This window comes from Engystomops pustulosus, chromosome 6 (assembly GCF_040894005.1).
Source record: "Engystomops pustulosus chromosome 6, aEngPut4.maternal, whole genome shotgun sequence".
NCBI lineage: Eukaryota > Metazoa > Chordata > Amphibia > Anura > Leptodactylidae > Engystomops > Engystomops pustulosus.
In genome coordinates, this window is record NC_092416.1 from 82,620,683 (window position 1) to 82,640,069 (window position 19,387).

At 40.6% G+C, this 19,387-nt stretch overlaps 2 protein-coding genes across 3 annotated transcripts in view; both read left to right on the forward strand.

Moving 5' to 3' along the window:
- The window catches only part of DNAAF3 (dynein axonemal assembly factor 3), a 31,478-nt gene extending 23,160 nt beyond the window's left edge, over positions 1-8,318 (forward strand). The window contains exons 8-12 of the mRNA XM_072156783.1: positions 2,452-2,574; positions 3,058-3,274; positions 5,004-5,118; positions 6,045-6,119; positions 6,623-8,318. Coding sequence (XP_072012884.1) covers positions 2,452-2,574; positions 3,058-3,274; positions 5,004-5,118; positions 6,045-6,119; positions 6,623-6,785 — 693 coding nt within the window. The 3' untranslated portion in view covers positions 6,786-8,318. The remainder of the gene's footprint in view (positions 1-2,451; positions 2,575-3,057; positions 3,275-5,003; positions 5,119-6,044; positions 6,120-6,622) is intronic.
- Positions 8,319-11,097: 2,779 nt separating this feature from the next.
- The window catches only part of TNNI3 (troponin I3, cardiac type), a 36,468-nt gene continuing 28,178 nt past the window's right edge, over positions 11,098-19,387 (forward strand). The window contains exon 1 of one of the 2 annotated variants that reach the window (XM_072156785.1): positions 11,098-11,199. The gene's annotated coding sequence lies outside the window, so the exon portion shown is untranslated. The remainder of the gene's footprint in view (positions 11,200-19,387) is intronic. The other variant, XM_072156784.1, reaches the window with a different exon arrangement.

Below are 19,387 nucleotides of genomic sequence, written 5' to 3' on the forward strand. Positions count from 1 at the left end.
GCCCAAAATGGCTTTGCCCCAGGCACTTAACAGTAAAAAGGGCTAACCCCCATGATTGTTACCGGCACTGATTGCGGTTGTTATCGTTGGATGTTTGCTTTATGCCCAGCCCAAGAGCCCTCTCCATGCACAAGTCATGGTGCGGCAAGGGGTTAAATTGCTATAACTGTAATGCAATGATTCAGGTGTTATTGGATTACAGAGAGGAAAAAAGGATAAAGGCAGCAAATCTAGAGATTTAAAGGGAAATACCTATAAAGGTAGAACGGGTGGTAGGTGCATGTATGGGACATGAGGATAACCCTTTTTAGAGCTAATCCTTGCTTCCCCACCATCCTTTTTTTTTTTTTTTTTTTTTTTTTTTTTTTTTTTTTTTTTTTTTTGCCCTAATGAGTAAACTTTGTAAAGCGGCTACTGGGGCATGAGGCTACATGTCGCGGCTACTCCATGCCCCAGTAGCCTTTTTGATCCTCCTACCCTGAGATCTTCAGTGGGCAGCTCCTTATTTTCTTTAGAGTTTGGAAGTACTATAACTAATACATTAAAAAAAAAAAAAAAAAAAATACTGCCAGCATCCCCTAGAGTTAATGAGTACAGTCAACCTTTACTAATCTGGTGGTAATGTCCTTTTAAGGACCGCTTCTGTTTCACAGCACTGGGGCTTAAAAATGGCTTAGAAATTGATCCTGAAAACTACAGACCTGTGAGTCTAACGTCAGCTGTTGGGAAAATATTTGAGGTTTGTTAAAGATGCTATCCTGGAGTATCTTACTGCACACAACCTTGTAACCCAGCATCAGCATTTACTGCAGCCAATTGCCAATGTAGCTGCGTCTTTCAAGCCTGACTGCGGTCCATTTGTGAAGTAATCACAGCTTGGCTCGCCCAGTAGCTGTGGACCTCCTTGCCAACGTGCTTCAAATATATAGATTGTACTGTTTTCCTTCGATACAAGATGACTTGTACACAGTGAGAAAAAACGACTCCATAACTACTGCTCACAATCTTGAAGAACATGGAACAAAAAGTAATGAAAGCTGAAGCAGAACAAGGTTTATATGTTGTGTGTAATGCAGGCGAGCCCTTTTCCAGGATGGTAATAAAGCCTCTTGTATTCCTGGAAACCTAATCCGCTTGTGATAAGATGGCATTTTATAGGAGACCTGGATCTTTCCAGACTATCTTCATAAGAGGCCGCTTATCAGCACACTTCAGGGACACATTAAGACATGGCAGCTTGTTTATCTGCTGAACTAAATATATTATACTTTGCATTCATTTGAATGATTATTGGATGGCAGTGAGCGCAGACATGCTAGATCTTCCTGACTGCTTTTTTGCATGAATTGCCTTGCTTCTTATATGGCTTAGTTCACATCATCTGTTCTAAATATTTTGGGTTCTGTTGTGGGCCCAGAATTTTACAGAACAAAATGTTACAATATTTGTCTCTTTAGGTTTACACCTGCAGTAGGGGTCCTAATCGGATTTGCTCCAAGGAGGCTTGGCAAATGCCCTAGTTAACAGTGAAAGGGCTTCCTCCCATCTGTAGCCTCTAAACTTTGATTCCGCTCTGGCTCCTCTATTTACTCTGCTCATTTTCACATGAGTTTAGAGGAGAGTTTTTAAAAAGTATGTGAGATTTCACATAAGGGTATGAAATGGAATTTATTAAATTCCCTCTATTTGAGACTACTAGTGCTTTAATGGGGTGAAATCTGGTGATCCCTTTTGTCCCCCTTGTCCTCACAATATTGAATGAATGGCAATTTCAGTCTTTCTTAAAATAAATAAAAAAACCTCTACAATATAATAGATTTAAATATACTTGTCTAGTTTGATGGTCTGCAAACTATATACAAAATATACTGTATTGATAATCTATATTATTTTTAAACTTTTAAAAGTATGTGAATGAACCAAAGGAGCTATCTGGGATGTTACCAGTGCTCCTCTGTGCTATAGCTTCACAAGCTGTTACTTTCCAGGAGTCCAACCCTCCCACTGTGTGCTGCAACTTCCTACGCTGCAGTGAGATTACATCAGGCACAGGAAGGGAGTTCTGAGGGAATAGAGGGACCTGTAACAGCCTGTGATGCTACAGCATGGAGGAGCTCTGGTAACACCCCCTAGAGCCCTTCTGGCTCATTAGCATTATTTTAAGTTGATTTTAGTAGGTATGTGGTCCTGGATCAGGTCCAGGTCCAGTGACTGCGGTAATCTTATGTTTATGAGGAAGTTCCCCTAGTTTTAACAAAGATTTCCTTTATATCTGTACATCTTTAGATGGTGGATCTTAGTTTACACGTCATGAGTTCAGATGAGTTGTCCTGGATTAGTAAAAGGGTTTCCAGGCAATATCAAGTCTGTCACTTGCATTTTATAAACAGGCTTGTGGAAGCAGCAAATATTTTGGCTGTCTCAATTAAAAAAAATGTTCTTTGATCCTAGAGATGTGGAAAGGTACGGGCCCGGGGATACTGGGGAGATATTACCACCAGTCCTTACATAGCATATGGGATTGAAACAGAAGAAAATAGCTTGTTGAAAACGGCTAATGGTGTGTATACAAAGGTAGGCCATGTTTTGGATATTTCTCTACATGCTGTATATATGGGTAAGTTTCTTTAGGCACATTACATTTCTGCTCTTTTGTTGTAAGGATACATTGGGAGGATACACAGCTGCCCTCGGGTGTAGGGAGAAACCTCTTTGTGATTTTGCAGAATTTTTTCCCATCCAGATCCACCCCTTTTTAAAGGGAGAGTTGGTGAACATTGGCAGCAACTTATCATTTAGTCTGCTGTACTTAATTCAGGGCTTCCTGCTGGATGTGAGTTATGAGAATAGAGTCCTCCATCTGCTTTTGGGGGAGGTGGCCATAGAATACTAAATCCCTACTTTCCCACACTACCACTGTGTGCAGCTGGGAGCATTGAATTACAGTGAGCATTTAGTGTATAAATATATCTGGACATTACAGGCAGTTCTTGGCATTGAGACCTCCTTATAAGCTTCTGAATATTAGCCCCTGAACCCCATTTATTTTTACCCCAGACCGCTCAAGATGTATCTCAATACAACCTCACATCCATGTTTCACGAGTTGGTGACGGGACAGAAATACACTCTGCCTACAGCAGAAAAGAATGATGGTGAAGAGGGAAAAGCGTGTAATTTCCCATCCAATGGTTCTGTGGGCCAGACCACAATCCGAGAAGAGGATGAACAAACCAATGGAAATACAGATCATGAGAGATGTGATGAAGCTCCAAGTAAGACCTAGAGCCGTTTATTTGCAATATACTTGTATGACCTCTGGGCTTCGTTACAGGTGAATCCACCATTGGGCCCCCAGGCTATGTGAGTTGTGCAGAACCATCACTTTGCAATGCTGTACACTGAATAATGACTGTATGATGAACTATAATATGGATAGATTATCTAGTGGTTTTTTTACATCCTAAAATTGCATTGGATGACTGAAATGACACATAAATATGTCTAGTCCACCATTATTCTTCAGCCCTGGGCCTTCCCAAAACCACTGTGGAGCCCAAACGCATTGTAGCATCTTTCTACTGCCTGTATGGCCATATATTCCTGGCTGACTGGGCTAAGAGGACCCAAGTTATATGCAAAGGCCTGTCAGCAGGTTACTGATGTGGCTCCTAGGACCAAAACCATCAAAGACTAGGGGGCAAGCTATGTTTTGTCGCAGCAGCTAGGTTAATTGGTTGTGGCAGATGTGGATGATTGGGGGGGGGGGGGGGGGGGGAGGGGGGTTTTTAGATGAGGGACGCATGCCCAGGATCTTTGAGCAAGTAACACCCATGATTGTGATAGCGGCACTTGCACATAGAGGGGGGCCATGGATAAAACTCTCAGCAGTACGTGAGCACATGGGTGGCATGCTTGTACGTCATTTATATACAGTATTACACGTTCTCACCACTGCACGCTTTAACCCCTTGATGTCGTATATCATCATCATCATTATTCATCATCCCTCCCCTTCCTTCCATTTTTCAGTACAGGGAGTGGGGGTGTGATGACTATTATGGTTGGTTTGGAAATTCATGTTTGCAGCATTAACTGCAAAGATGATAGGGGTTTAATGTGTGTGTGTGTGTGTGTGTGTACTGTACCAGAAAAGTACAGTGTATGGGCCAATTTTTGTGCTGCCTATATAAAAGCTGCAGCAGTGACCCATGTATATGTTATGCCTGTGATGTGTATACATGATTTGTGGGAAATGGAAAACCATTTTGCTTCCTCTAAAGGCAGCCCCCTTAACACCTGAACTGCAAGAAGTCTAAAAACAACATGATGTGGGATTAAGCCAAACCAGAATACCTATTCCAGAAGGAACATATTTTTGATTAAAAGAGCCATTTTTAAACCTGTACACCATAAACTCACAAGACTGTGGCGGCAATAAAATTAAAAAAAAATTGCACAGACAGCTGTCATACTGGGCGATTTGGAACACTAAATGAAAAAAAAAAACACAACCTGCAGCCACAGGAGCTATCTGACCTCAGGGACTGCATTCTTGTACTCTTCTGCTGTATTTTCCGTTTTGTGCTTTCACTCCTGCGTTCTGTTTGCAGTGTCTCCCCAGGAAGGGGGAAGGTGTAGAGGGACTTGCACTGACCACATGCTGCTGCCTCTCTTGGGCAATACTAGGAATTATGCTAATTTTGGCATATTTCCCAGAATTCCCTAGTTTGAGTATCAATGGTTATAAGTCTCCACCCACCTATAAGGGGGCCTTAATTGGCAAACTCTCCATAAAGAGAACTCTTCTTGACCCTACGTGATTTATATTACATTGATTTATTTTAAATTTATGGAAATATGTCAGCTGCATGGGAGGTGGATTATTTTTATAGAAGGTGGGACCCCAGCATCTGTTCCTCTGATGGGGCCTCTGCTCCCCTGTGTCTGACACTCTTTATAGTTATCTATGATCTATATTTATAGTCTCTTTTTATTTTCTAGATTATATCAAGATAAACAATGTGATAATCCACTTTTTACCACTCAGCTGGGTGACTGATCTTCATCGCAGGAGTAAATTCCTTAGTCTGTTCAATATTATCTATTTCTCATGCAGGTAGTGTACAGACCTCATGTTTCACTATAACTGTGGTTAATAATGGGTTTCTTATATAACAGACTGTGTGCACTCTTTTCTCTGTTACTCCTTCTCAAGACTATGGCAACATCCAGTGGTCAATGTAGCCGTTCGTTTTGGTGGGGTATGGCCTGATGGGCAAAGTGTGTGTGTGTGTGTGTGAAATTTTAATATTGGATGCAGATTTTTGCTGGTAAATAACTGGAAGGCTACATAATCAGCAGTGTTACTATGGTGTTTGCCTGCCCAGTCTCCATATGCGCCTTCTCCTAACACTACAGAAGCAATAGTTTTTTTTTTCATACCCTTCTTAACGGATAATGAAACGTGTCTTTCTTTAGTGACCATAAAAATATTCGATCTAACAGCAGGAGGAGCTACATGGGGATGGATAGACATCTGTATATACATGCTTATACACCAGGGGCCACCATTCATTGAGACAGATGTTAATGTTATACAGAATAAATTCCCCCAATAGTGTATTTCTCATCAGCTGCTCCTACTCTATGTATCTCTCTTTTAAAATAAAACCTCATGGGCTTAATAGAGAATAAGGGCAGCTTGACAACCTTGGTCGGTCAATGTATCGCACACCATGCAGTGTCCTATTTCGTGGACGAGCCACAGTAGAGTATGGGACTCCAAACATAATGATGAAAGTTTTGAAGTAAAAGGGACTCCTTGTATCCTATATCACTATGATTCTCAGAGTCCTCTGCACTGCACAGAATGTGATTCATTGAGTACCCTCCCCCCACCATGGTCTGATACTGCCTTAAACTACCAACTCTGCATTATGACAAGGTCAATGAAAGTAATGACAATGTTAAGCCATAAAAATCACAGCTTTGCTATAAATGTTGTGTGTGCCAATACTGAATTTTGGCTTTCTTTTGTCTTAGCATGGTTCACCACTTGACTGCAGACTACAGGCTGATCACAGCCAGTAAAGCAACTCTTATTGTAGAATTAACCAAGTAAGTTTCTTTTACTTGTCATTTGTCTTGTCGTTTGGATATTTGTTCCACATACCACCACCACCTTCCAAAAACCTTTCCTTCAAAATAAAAAAACCTGGGTGAGTGCAAGTTGTTGATACTTACAGGAGTTGTCCAAGAGGACCCAGTGCAGCGGTCTCTTCACTTCCTACTATGGACACTTTGTACAGTGGCTGTGCTTTGGATCTTGCCTTGAATTATGCTGAGCTGGAACCCTACAAAGTGACTGCTAAATGAGACATTACTGCCCTGTGAAATGAAAGCTGCACAAAGCATGACATTGCTTCAGGCAGCTGATTGGTGCAGGTCCAACACCCACCCCCAACCTGAAATCCGTTTCCAATCGGTTTCCTCTGTGTGCTTTTAATAGAAACTTGTATTAAAGAAAACTACACTGAAGGGGTCATCCCCTTCGATAATCCGATTGCCGGGGTTCAAATTGTGGGCATTTTTTGAATTTTGGCTCTTATTTTTGTTTGTAGGTTCATGGTGGATCTCCATGTGGACAAGGTAAAAAGTTATGTGTCCATTGTCACCAAAGTTGCAAAAGAAGCAGGATTTGCCACCACTGAAAACCTAGATTGGAAGAGAGATCACGTTGCCACTTTTGAAAGGATGGATAACACTGAAAACAAAGAATTGTAAAAGTTTCAAGATGTCCCCATACATTGAAACTGTGACAGTCTGTCATAAAGGCATGAGAGGTTTAAAGGTCTTTGCAGAACTAATTGTGACTCCTAGATTTAATGCAGTTGCTTTACGGAAATGTGGACCCAGAAAAGCTCTGCCCACTAGTCCTATTGCACCATGTTGATGAGACTTGACAGCAGCCGAAGACTGGCGCCACTTAACCCAGCTCAGTCCCTGAAAACTGGGCTGTATGCTGGCCAGATTTCAGACTGAGCACAGTTCCAGGGACCGGACTCCTTGTATCATAATGAGATGTGATTCACGGCGTCCCTTCTTGCCAGCGCACCTGTTATGATTAGTCTGATGTTGCTGTTTTGCATAGAAGGGCCTTCTTGTATCGTATATCAAGATTATGCACAAAGACCTGACCCTAGCACATGGTTGTGTGGCGCAAGCCTAAGTGAATTTTAAAGTTTGTCATATCTCCTCCATTTTGCCAAATTTAAAGTAAAAAAATCAACATACCCCTCAAGAGAATATGATCTATTCTCATACAAACAAAATGTGTTTTTTCTATGGGCATGGCAGGATTTGCTCCAATACTTCTTGTTTTTGAATGTTTGTTTTTTTTATTTATTTTGACACTGGCTAATTGTCTCAAACCCTGAAGTTTCATCAGTGTAAGACTTCCTGCAAACAAACTTGTGCAGTCACAGGCCGCAAAAAACGGACCTGTGGTCACATGTCTGTAGCTTCTGTGAGGTACACTTGTGCTGATGACAGAAGAAAAAAAGTACCTAAACTGTAAATATAGACTGGAAAAGGGCCTTCACCAAAATTTGTTGGCTTTGGCAGTCTGTGCATACAGTGGAAACCACGGCTGTGTACGGGTCCATACAAATACATGGGTACATGTGCTAGTTTTGGAAACTGGTATTGGAAAAACATTTTGTGTGTATGAGCCCTGAAAAGTCCCAATTTTTTTTGTAGAATTTGAAGTTCCGTGTATAACAATTTCTCATGTGCCTTATGGAGGGATCCTTTAGCCGTATTTTGAAGAGGTCCTCGCACTGTAAGGCTGCCTGTAGCTTTCCCTGCCTGTGGCACTAGCTTAGCTGGTCACTCTTTGACTATTTTGAAGTTTCTATCTTTTTAAACAGAAAATCACTTTGGACATGTGATGGCACAGGCTTATGGATAACTATATTGCATCTACTTTGTGAGGATCTCCTCAAGAAACCCCCTCTGTTCCCAATACTTCTGGGAGTGTGATGTGAGGGAGAGGAAGTGCAGTCACCCATGAACGCCTCAGATGATGTGAATCTAGGTTCTTCTATGTTCAGTCTGACGGCTTATATGTAAAGTAATGTTGGTGTATAACATGCCACTAGAGTCCACAACATGAGCTGGCTGTTATCTCTGTGAAGTGAACATGAGGTGGCCTAACTGTATACTAACTATGATCTTATTTATTTTGCTATTTATTTGTTTATTGTGGAAAATGTTACTTGACATTTTTAGGTAATAAAGTTTTGTGGGTTCTGTTAATTGTGTTTTTAATGTTTATTTCCTTGTAGTTGTTAGATTTTTCTTTTGTAGTGGACCATATTAATGGAAAGGTTACTTTATATTTTATATCACAAAGAGAAAGAACACTACTCCAGACTAATGTATTGCGAAGTAAACCTATTAACATTTTCTACATGCAGCCAACCCCTTTAACATGGCAAGTATAAGACCCTAAAGTCATCAGCATTATACATGCCCTGACAATGTTTTCTGTTCACAGCCAGGTGATGTAGGTCCCATGACTCCTGGGCAGCTGGACTCAGAACTTCCCATTACAGTAAGGACTGCACTCTTCTACCAGAGGCCAGTAAGACATGGGATATCATAGAAGTCCTGCTGCCTGGGGTCATGTCACCTACAGCTCCTGACTGTGAACGGGAAACCTTATCTGGGTTTGTATAATATTGGTGACCCTATTAGGGTCTTGTACATGTTTAAGTTTTCTATATGTAGCCAAACCCTCTAATATAAGACACTTGTATATATACCCTGATAATGTTTCCTGTTCACAGCTAGAAGCCTTAGGCACCATGACCCCAGAAAGCAGGACTCGGGACTTCCTGTGACATCCCATGCCCTGCTGTCTTCTGGTGGAAGGAGGGAGCTATGCAGTCATTACTGTCTCTATTGGGGAGTCCTGGTGCCTATGATCATGTGATCCATGGCTCTGGGAAGCTAATGGAAAGATTAATCAAAGTAAGTACTATATGGGGGACCCAAGTAGGGTCTTATACTTGCTCTATGAAATTTTTCTATATGTGGCCAAACCCTTAAATACCAATAGACCTACGTGCATAACTGTTTTTCATGGATCCGTGTGGAGGTTGTAGGAAACTCTGAGCAAGTCCTATTCTTCTCAGTGTTAGCGGCTTGAACTTTCTCATAGAAGTCTGGAATCATAAAAAATATTGATGCCTGACAAGGGTGTCTGCCATCCCTGTTTGCAAGCGGAGTTGGTGACTGGGTGATTCCCCAAATAAAGTAACAGAGTTACACAAAGTCCTCCTAAAAATACTAGTAACCTGCAAATAATGCTCCCTAGTGTAACACCATTGTAAGATGGATATTTTAAATTTTAGCCCCAATAATGTCCCCACATAGTGCAGGGCACCAAAATCTACACCACACTCCTTCCTTGTGGTCTCCACACTTAATAAAGCTTCCACATTGTGCCAGCTTTATAATGATCCCTAAATGTGGCCTGACGGATAATAATGCAATCAACTCGGCCCACCATACTCTCTAATGGTTCCCACACTTAGTAATGGGCCCTCCATGCTCTCTAATGACCAAACCACACCCTTATAATCCCCACATTCATTAATAGCCCCTTCACTCACTAATAGCCCCCACAACACTCAAAACCCCCACATTTAGTAATAGTCCTCTTAAACTCACTAAAAGACCCAACATAGCCACCTTAAGGCACAATACGCGATGTAGAAATGCCATCGCCTCCTGCACAGCGCACTCCACAGTGCTTCTGCATGGGCTCTGTAGTGGGGCAGAATGCTGCTCCACTACTGTCATCCTCTCTATATGCATCCAGAGTGGAGAAATCTCTCTTCAGCAGATGGGACAACTAGGGCTCGTGCCCGGAATCTTTTGACCAAACTGTGCCCCTGCTGTCGGCTATTTCATTACCAATATCTGCTACACAAAAGTGTACAAAGCAAAAAAAAAAAAACTAGAACAAACAATGGGGAAACACAACCAAAAAAGAGAATGCAGCCATAATGGCATGCTACTTATGTGCACTCTTCCATGTCCACAGCCCCAATGACTAAAACTATATTACTTTCAAGACCGGTGTAAAATACGGTCAGAGATGGTGAAAAACCAATTGCTTTATACTTTCCTTGTACAGTATAAGCATGGGCCGAGAAACTTATTTACTGCAGCTTTACAATGGAGGGACTGCTGTGCCTCCCATGAAGCTGAATAATGACGATGGTGACAAAAGATCTTTATTAGTCATGTGTCTCATTAGTTCTGGAAAAATAAGGCATTGACCCTTTTGAACTCTGCCTGTCCTCCTGGGATATTATCCTCTGTATGAATCATTCTCCAAGACTCCTTTTTCCTGACTCGTGATAAAACAAACTTTAGCTTGGGCACATCCAATGTGATGAGTGTCCTTTCATTCCTTTAGTTAGATGGAACGTTTCCTCAGGATCAAGATGACTCCCTGACACCATAGTCATATTAGATAGTTGGAGATTAGATAGTATTAAAAGTTATAACCACACAAAGCAACTCATGTCAGATCACAAGGCTTAGCCCTAAATAAGAGTGTAAGCTCTTGCTCCTGGTTCATTTGACCATTTTATTATACTGTAATGTCCCAACAACCTGTAAAGCGCTGCCAAATATAAATTTGTGGTTGTACCAGGTCATGGGAACTTTTCTCTTTTGCTAATGTGTTTTTTTTTTTTTTTTTTTTTTTTTTTTAGGTTGTTTAGTTTGTGAGCCCCATGGGGACAGGGACCAATTTGACATGCTTGTGCAGCGCTGCGTAACCTGTGTGCGCTATATAAATAAAGAATTATTATTATTATTTATTATTATATATACTTTTTTAATACAAAGTGTGAATATATTCAGTAGGGCAGCATCATTATTGGAAATGCCACATAGTACAATGCTTTGGAGGAATGTCTGGCATGGTGGAATGTGATAAAGTGACCTACAAGATAAAAAGCTGAAGAGTGTTGACTCCTGGCCTCCAGTGCCATACCTTACAAGGAATAGGTCAGTCCTCCACTGCTTTATAACAATCACTTATATCGTCTAACCTGTTTCTTTTCAGAAAGGGCTGCAAGTAACTGCGAACATTATCCCGTACATCGGCTCAATTGAGGTATGTTACTCTTGTAATAAGATGTCAGTATTCAAAAGTCACAACGTTAGTCATTTTAGAAAGTCGACCGTAATTCTACAGGAATTATTTTTGTCCCAGACTTAAATATAGAGATCAGAAAGTATAGTATATCTGATGATGATTGTGTGAGTTATACTGTATTAGCATTTAACTAATAATCCTAATAAATTCCTATCATTTGTAAGTTGATTACATCAATCTCAATAGAAATTCATTTTATTAGGTCTCATAATTTAGGAACAGACTTGTAATTATTTAATTTGTCCATATTTATGAAAATATGAACACATTTGAGTCGGCCAAATTATCTTTAATCATCATTAAAATGTGCTAACAATCTTGTATTCTAACTGAAGTATGGTAATGAGAATGTATGGCATTAGCTTATAGACTATAGATCTTATTTCTAAACATCTACTATCTGTGTGAATTCATATGGCCATGCAGCAAAATGAGATTGACCCAATTACACAAAGAAAACAAAGGCGAGAATCAAAAATTAAGGATATGGCTAATGGATTCCCATATTTATTGATGCTTAGGTTCTGTCCATTGAACAAACACTGTCCTGACTCTCAATCCTTAGAAATAAGGATATTTGGTCTTGCTTCTTAATTCCTGCATAATTGAGAGAGAATTCCATTGGGACTATTTGAGCATGTAGAAATGCAACCCAAAACTACAATATTTTATTCTGCGGCCACATGGAACAATGCAGAAGTAATTAGGTGGGCTTTCAGACTGCTGCTATCTGAGTTCCCCAGAATTCACTGTTTGGGTCAGTAGCTAGGCTCCTGGCTGTTTTGAAGATCAGTTCCAATTTTTTTTTCACCTATTCCTAATATGCCTTCTCCTGTTTATCCTCCCCCTCTTGTTCTTTCATTATTCGTTTTCTTAATGTATTTGGCTTTCCTCCTGTCTTGTCTTTTGTTGGTTGTTCCAGTCTAGTCATATGCTTTGTTTTAAGTACAATTGTAGTAATTTGCCTAATTGCACCACGTACACTATTGTAATATGTTTATATGGCTTCTTTAGGCATTTAATTTTGCAATGTTGTATGTCGTATACCTTCCTCACTTTTCTGTTCTTAGCAGTTTTATTCCTTTGTCATGACTGATTTTGTAAGAAGGAGATCATATATATTATGTTATCCATTAAACACCATTATATACATATTATACTGCACATTGTACAGTATAATATGTTTATAACATATATGCAATATATATGCATATGCTTTGTGTGTCTATGCTCTATATGTGTGCCCATAACTGTAAAAATGTGTGATTGTGACTTGCATGTGTGAGTATCCAATTAATGGATTATTTCAGAATAAGATGCTGGATCATTACGTTTTAATAAGATTTTAACACTTTAGTAACTACAAGTTCTTTTCAAGTTTGGCAATTCAACCTATTACATGTATATTGAATGTCATCTAAGAATATAGTAAAATGTTCTACTCCAATGATATACAGTCATGTGAAAAAAGTGTGCCCCCATTGAATTCTATAAGGTCTTATGATTGGACAAATACAACCTCAGATGAACACCACCATCGAACAGATTCCAAGTCTTTTTTTATTTAACAAAAATACAAAATACAGGCCTATTTTTAGCATGGTAAATTTTCATATTTACTACAAATAGAAAGACTGAACAAGCATTAAAAAAGTCGTAATAATGTCTATAGCCCCTTGTCAGCTTCAAAAAGCCACTAACCAAATCAGATTTTTAAAAAATTATTTTTGAGCGTTGCCCATCTTCAGCCTCTCCCATCATTATGCTTAAGTTATGAGGAAGGGGGTGCCTTATTTTTTTTTTTTATACATCAGTAATGAAAGAGTGCAATTTGTCTTTACTTTCCATGTTATCAGATTTTTTTTTTAGGCATATCCTAACACATGAAACCATAGAAATGACATACTAATTACATGCACACGACTGTGTTGTCTTTTCTGTTCTCTGTATATACGGCTATATTCTGGCTGTAAATACGGGACGCAACAGTATGGCAACTTATTGCACTGTATCTGTACAGTATCCATATAAAATAGTGATGATGAATGGATGACTATAGGCTGGCTCACAGAATGCACCTCCCACTGGCTCTGGATACTGCACGTATATACGGCAACATATGGTGCACAGACCTATGCAGCACGTGTTTAGCCCGATTTTTATACGTTCCCATTGACTTTTATGGGCCATACAAAACGGAAATAAAGTTAATAAAATTATCAAGTTAAATCTTTAATACCCTAGATCCAGGAGGCCTCTGCATTGCAGGGAATACAGCCCTACCCTAAGTTTAGAAGTCTGATATCATGTGTAGTTTAGTATAAAGTTTGTATGATATCGTAGCAAGCTCAGTGCAAAATCAGTTAAAGGGGTTGTCCAGGAGCTATTGTCCAGCTATTTTTATATATAGCTGGGGGGTGGGGCTAAAAAAATAAAAAAGAACTTATCCTCACTGTATTCTATATGTATTCTCTCATGCACAAAGGTGTCCATGACCTTGAAAGACATAGATTTAGTCTATTATTCTGACTTCATTTCTGTTCTGTATCCATCTGGCACTTATAGGGTCCCTTACTAGACTGGAAGTGGCAAAGTCAGCCTCTGCCTCCCCTGTTTCAGCAGCCTAGTTACAACAGTGACCTACACTGCCACTATAGCTGTGTCAACGCTGCTGTTCAATTTATATTTTAATTATATGTCCGAAAACATTTTGCTAGAAAACTACTTTAAAGTTGGAAGCATCTGAAATAGGTCAATGATAAATCACTTTAGTTCTTTCTTCTGAAGCTATGAATGTATGTGAGTATCTGGTTATCATATTCATATCTAATAAATAAAACATACATGAACATAAAACTAAACAAATGAAGGAAGGAAACAGGTCATTGAGATGGCTGTTAGAAAGGTTGCTTGGTATGAGGCTGCCACCTTGTGACTATATGAATAATCATCATTTTGTAAATGCTGAAAAAAAAACAATTAAAACATTGAGAAATACAAGCAATTTACACCTGAGCAGTGAAACAGAAGAGATCTGTCAAAATGTTAACATTATGTCCTCTGTTACAAGTTATTTCATCCAATTGCTTCTTTATACAGGATTCGAATACACATGTATTCTCGCATATTCCTCCAAATTTTCGGGCAGAAGTAGCCCTTTATTGTGGCCCCTGAATTCAGACTCCTTCCCTATTGTAACCAAAACCATTGTGACCCCTGCATTCATAACCCCCTCCCTATTGTAGCCCCTCAGTTATGACCCCGGAATTTTTATAATCTGTCCCTAATGTAACTCAACCATGCTCCCTTATTGTGGCCACTTATTTTCCATTTCTCACCTATTCTTCCTATTGCCCTAAACATAAAGGGGAAAAACTTCTGTGACGGCTCTGCACGCACTCAGCAGGCCTACTTACTCATCACATAATGATAAAGTGGAAATTAGTACATACCTACCACCACCAGGACAATGAGACCGACACCAAAATTCAGAAATGCTCTAGTGCAGTGATGGCTAACCTTTTAGAGCCCAAGTGCCCAAACTTTAACCAAAAGCCACTTACTTATTGCAAATTTAAGCAGTGAGGAGGGTAAATTCGCCTATCATTGTAGGAAGTTTCTGCAGGAAGATTCTTTGAGTCCTGCCCCCGTCCCATAGGTTCGCCACCACTGTTCTAGTGCTTCTTACATAGTTTTCATTTAAAATTCTTTTCATATTTTTCTACATTTTTAAAGCAGAAATCAAAAGAACATGTTTTCAATTGCATCTCCCTTGAACAACCACTCCCTTCACTGATTTGGCCGGAGATATGACTACATGATTAGGACAATGTTATTTTGTAAGGCAGGACTACACTCAACTTTTAGTAACCGGCATATATGTTGCATTGCTGCAATGTCACCTCAGTGTCTCCCTAAGAAAGATATCCCTGCAACCAAAAAATGTTATGCAATTTACCTTTTTTTACCTTCAGAAAAGAGGGGCACTGTAATGGAAAATAAAATACTCTATATCTCAAACAGGCCATTTTGAGCCACATAGGGTGAATAGAAGTTTGTAAATTCTTGTGTAAAGCTTGAGCAAATCAGGCTGCCAGGATAATAAACCACATACTGTTTGCTCCTGTACCCGAACGATAAAAGTAATGAATAGTCTTCTTGATATGTCTTCATAGATAAATCACGTCTTATTGCTTTCTCTGTTTACTTTCCTCATGTTATGACAAAAAAAAATCACAATCTAAGATTTTTGGGGGATTTGATCAGATGCAGAGATTTTTAGCTATGTTCCTGCTGGCTCCAGTACAATTTATAAGTTGCAATGTACTGGGTAAATAAGGCATTTATTGTTTTCAACCTCCGCCCCGCCCCCCCCCCCCCCCCCCAGTAGATAACTTCCCTTTTAAACCCAATGTTATAATCCCAGTAAATTCTTATTTTGTAGTCATTCTCTTAGGAGAGTTATCCAAGAATTGGAAGTGATGTACTGTAAATTGGCAAACTACAGTTTAATTATGCTAGGGCTGCATTCACACTACCGCAAGGGGGATTTATTTACGGCCAATATACGTCCCCCATAGACGGCAATGGGCATGCGGCGCCCTACGCGAGCGGTACGATGCAGCACACGTGTGGCACCATACCCCGTGAAAAAATAGGACATGTCCTATTTTTTCAGGGCATACGGCGCCGTGCACCATGTATCCCTATGGAGAGGGGCGGGATGAGCAGCGCTCTCCCCCTCCTCCTCTCCCCACGCGCTGCCGTGTGCCTGCCGTGCTACGGTACGGCGGGCACCGGTCATGTGAATCCGGCTTAAGAATTTATGCAGGCCGTTTTTGGTTCACAGTGAGCGTCATTTCCAAGTTCTCCATTACGTGCAGTCCATTTAACACCCCAAACCCAAATCTGTTAAACTATTATAAAGGGAGCCTACAACCACTTATAACCATACCAAACCACAGACCGCGTTAGGCTGGGTTCACATCATATTTTCTGTATATGCTCAGCGTATAAGTCAGGAAAGCTCTGACCACTACATGTTGCATCTGGCAAAAACGGCAGGATGAAAAGATGTAGCAAGCTACGTTTTTCCAGCCTCGCTAAGCGGATAAGTAGCTCAGCAGGAGGGGGGGTCTTGTGATTTTACTGTCAATGTAAGGACTGTGACATTGTCGGAGAGACACCACGTATAAGCATACAGTGGGATATGTCTGTGTTCTTACAGCGTATTGCACAAAGTGAGAAGTGAACCTAGCCTTAGGTAACAGTTATTAGTATTAATATTAATTATTGGTAGTGAAAATTGGATTGTAATTCACTTCTGCAATTTAAATTTTCTGTAAAGGCAGTTCAAGGTATATTGGAAAAGGGCACAGGCTATCATGGCATATAGAAGTGCAGATAACACAAGTTAAGGTTCTCTAGTATATTCGAAGGCTGCACAGGATGGCATATATATCATTTTCGATGTTGAAGAAAAAAAATTTTGCCACTCATTCACCTTTTCATTTGAGATGTGGGTCATATTTTACAAGACCAGCTTCTTCATAGCTGTTGATAATGTTGTCTTATCAGAAACCAGTGACTCATATCATATGAAGTACATTCATCAGCCTAGGACTGAGTTTATTGACCTTTCTTTCATACGCATTGCACATAAAATAGAGATAACTGAGGTTTAGAGTATCATTTCATACAAGTTTTGTGTACTTACTGATACAAAGAGCCATGTCACCAGGTATTGTATCTTATTTTTATTTTTCTGAATGTCTTCACATGAAGCTTCTGGACAAAAAGTGCTAAAGCTAGGTCCATACACTAATTTGATATTGTTCCCCCCCCCCCTGATTTCCATCACATGCGTGCCGGCGCCGATGCGCCGCAATCCGACCGTGTGCGCCAAAAAACCTGGGGCAATTCAGCACAAACAGGTAACTTTTGGGAGACCCGACAAAAAAGAGCGATTCGGACCCTAAGTAAATGTGCCCCATTATAAAGTTCTCTGCCAAATGCTTATACATGCGCCACCAGGGCTGTAATATAGGTAGGACGCCTGGGATGTGAGCCTCGAGGCTCCCTGTATCCTTCCTGCCCTGAGCGGTATGCAGTACAGGGAATCATAAACTCCCTGTATGATTGTGTTGAAATGTAGAAACATACATGCACATTGAGGGGGGTGAACACATGGCAGTTTTTGCTAGGTCAGTCCATCAGTGTCTCTCCCTTCTAGCCTAATCTTGAAAAACTAATGAAATCTCTGGGAGGCCCCATTTCAAAGATTGAGTAGGGTCTCTGGCTCTGTAGGTGTTAGCTATACAACTAACACCTTCCTAGTTCTAGCAACTCCAAGCTTTCCATAGAGTTCCCTCCACTTTTTAGACAAAGGGCCATGTGCTTGTATGACCAATATGTCAGTTAGGGACAGTTATGGAGTTATGATCCATTTCAGCCCAAGGCCAAATACATAATGCAGCCGGTAAATTTTCACATGTGGCGAGTGCGCAGGTGTGGGGACCATAACACCCGCACCGGCCAACTGCCAGCCAGCCACGCCCTCCGTGGCTGATGTAACGCAGAGGCCCTGATAAATATCCCCCTATAGGTTTGTTTTCTCTTAAAAGAATAAACCTGTTCCAACTTGCACACAATTTCAACTTGAGTTCAATTCCAGATAAATTTTTTGGTCCTTGCAGATTTTTTTAAAATGTTGTGCTGTCATGGGAACAAGGATTAACAATAACGCTTCAATGCAGACATGTTGCAGATGATCAATGTAGACTGGGACTAAATTACAGTACATTTAATGCATCCATAGAGGTCTCATTGGGCAGGCAGGACTATTTATAACTAGGGGTTGTCTGTAAGTCGGGTGTTCTTAAGTCAGGGACCCCTACATACCTAAATGCAGGTGTCCTGCAATCCTGTAGGGTAGAACTTCGTTTGGCAAGCTATAACCTCTTATAGTTGCCCTCTGGTTTTTATGTGTGTTTGTCAGATGTTTTTATCACCTACAGAAATACAAGTGCAATCATATTATGAGTAACAAAAGCTTTCTTTGATAGTTAGAATAATTTAACTATATTTGCAGTGTTGACCCTTCTTCTTCAGGACCTCTACAATTCTCCCAGGAAGCTCTCAATCAACTTCTGGACCAAATCCTGACTGATAGCCGTCCATTCTTGCACATCAATGCTTGCATTTTATCACAATTTTTTCGTTTTTGTTTGTCCACCTGTCTCTTGATGATTGACCACATGTTCTCAATGGGATTAAGATCTGGGAGTTTCCAGGCCATGGACCCAAAATCTCTGTTTTGTTCCCTGAGCCATTTAGTTATCACCTTTGCTTTATGGCAAGGTGCTCCATCGTGCTGGAAAAGGCATTGTTGATCACCAAACTGCTCTTGGACGGTTGGGAGAAGTTGCTCTTGGAGGACATTCTGGTCCCATTCTTTATTCATTATGTGTTTTTAGGCAAGACTGTGAGAGCGCCAATTCCCTTGGCTGAGAAGCAACCCCACACATAAATGGTTGCAAGATGCTTTACAGTTGGCATGAGACAAGACTGGTGGAATTGCTCACCTTGTCTTCTCTGAACAAGCTGTTTTCCAGATGTTCCAAACAATCGGAAAAGGGATTAATTAAATGACTTTACCCCAGTCCTCGGCAGTCCACTCCCTGTACCTTTTGCAGAATATCAGTCTGTCCCTGATGATTTTCTGGAGAGAAGTGGCTTCTTTGCTGCCCACCTTGACACCAGGCCTTGCTCCAAGAGTCTCCGTTTCACAGTGCGTGCAGATGCACCTGCCTGCTGCCATTCCTGAGTAAGCTCTGCACTGCTGGTAGCCCGATCCCGAAGCTGAAACACTTTTAAGAGACGTTCCTGGTGCTTGCTGGTCCTTCTTGGGTGCCCTGGAGCCTTTTTGGCAACAATGGAACGTCTCTCCTTGAATTCCTTGATGATGTGATAGATTATTCACTGAGGTGCAATCTTTCTAGCTGCGATACTCTTCCCTGTTTGGCCAGTTTTGTGCAGTGCACTGATGACTGCACGTGTTTCTTTAGAGATAACCATGGTTAACAGAAGAGAAACAATGATGCCAAGCACCAGCCTCCTTTTAAAGTGTCCAGTGGTGTGATTCTTA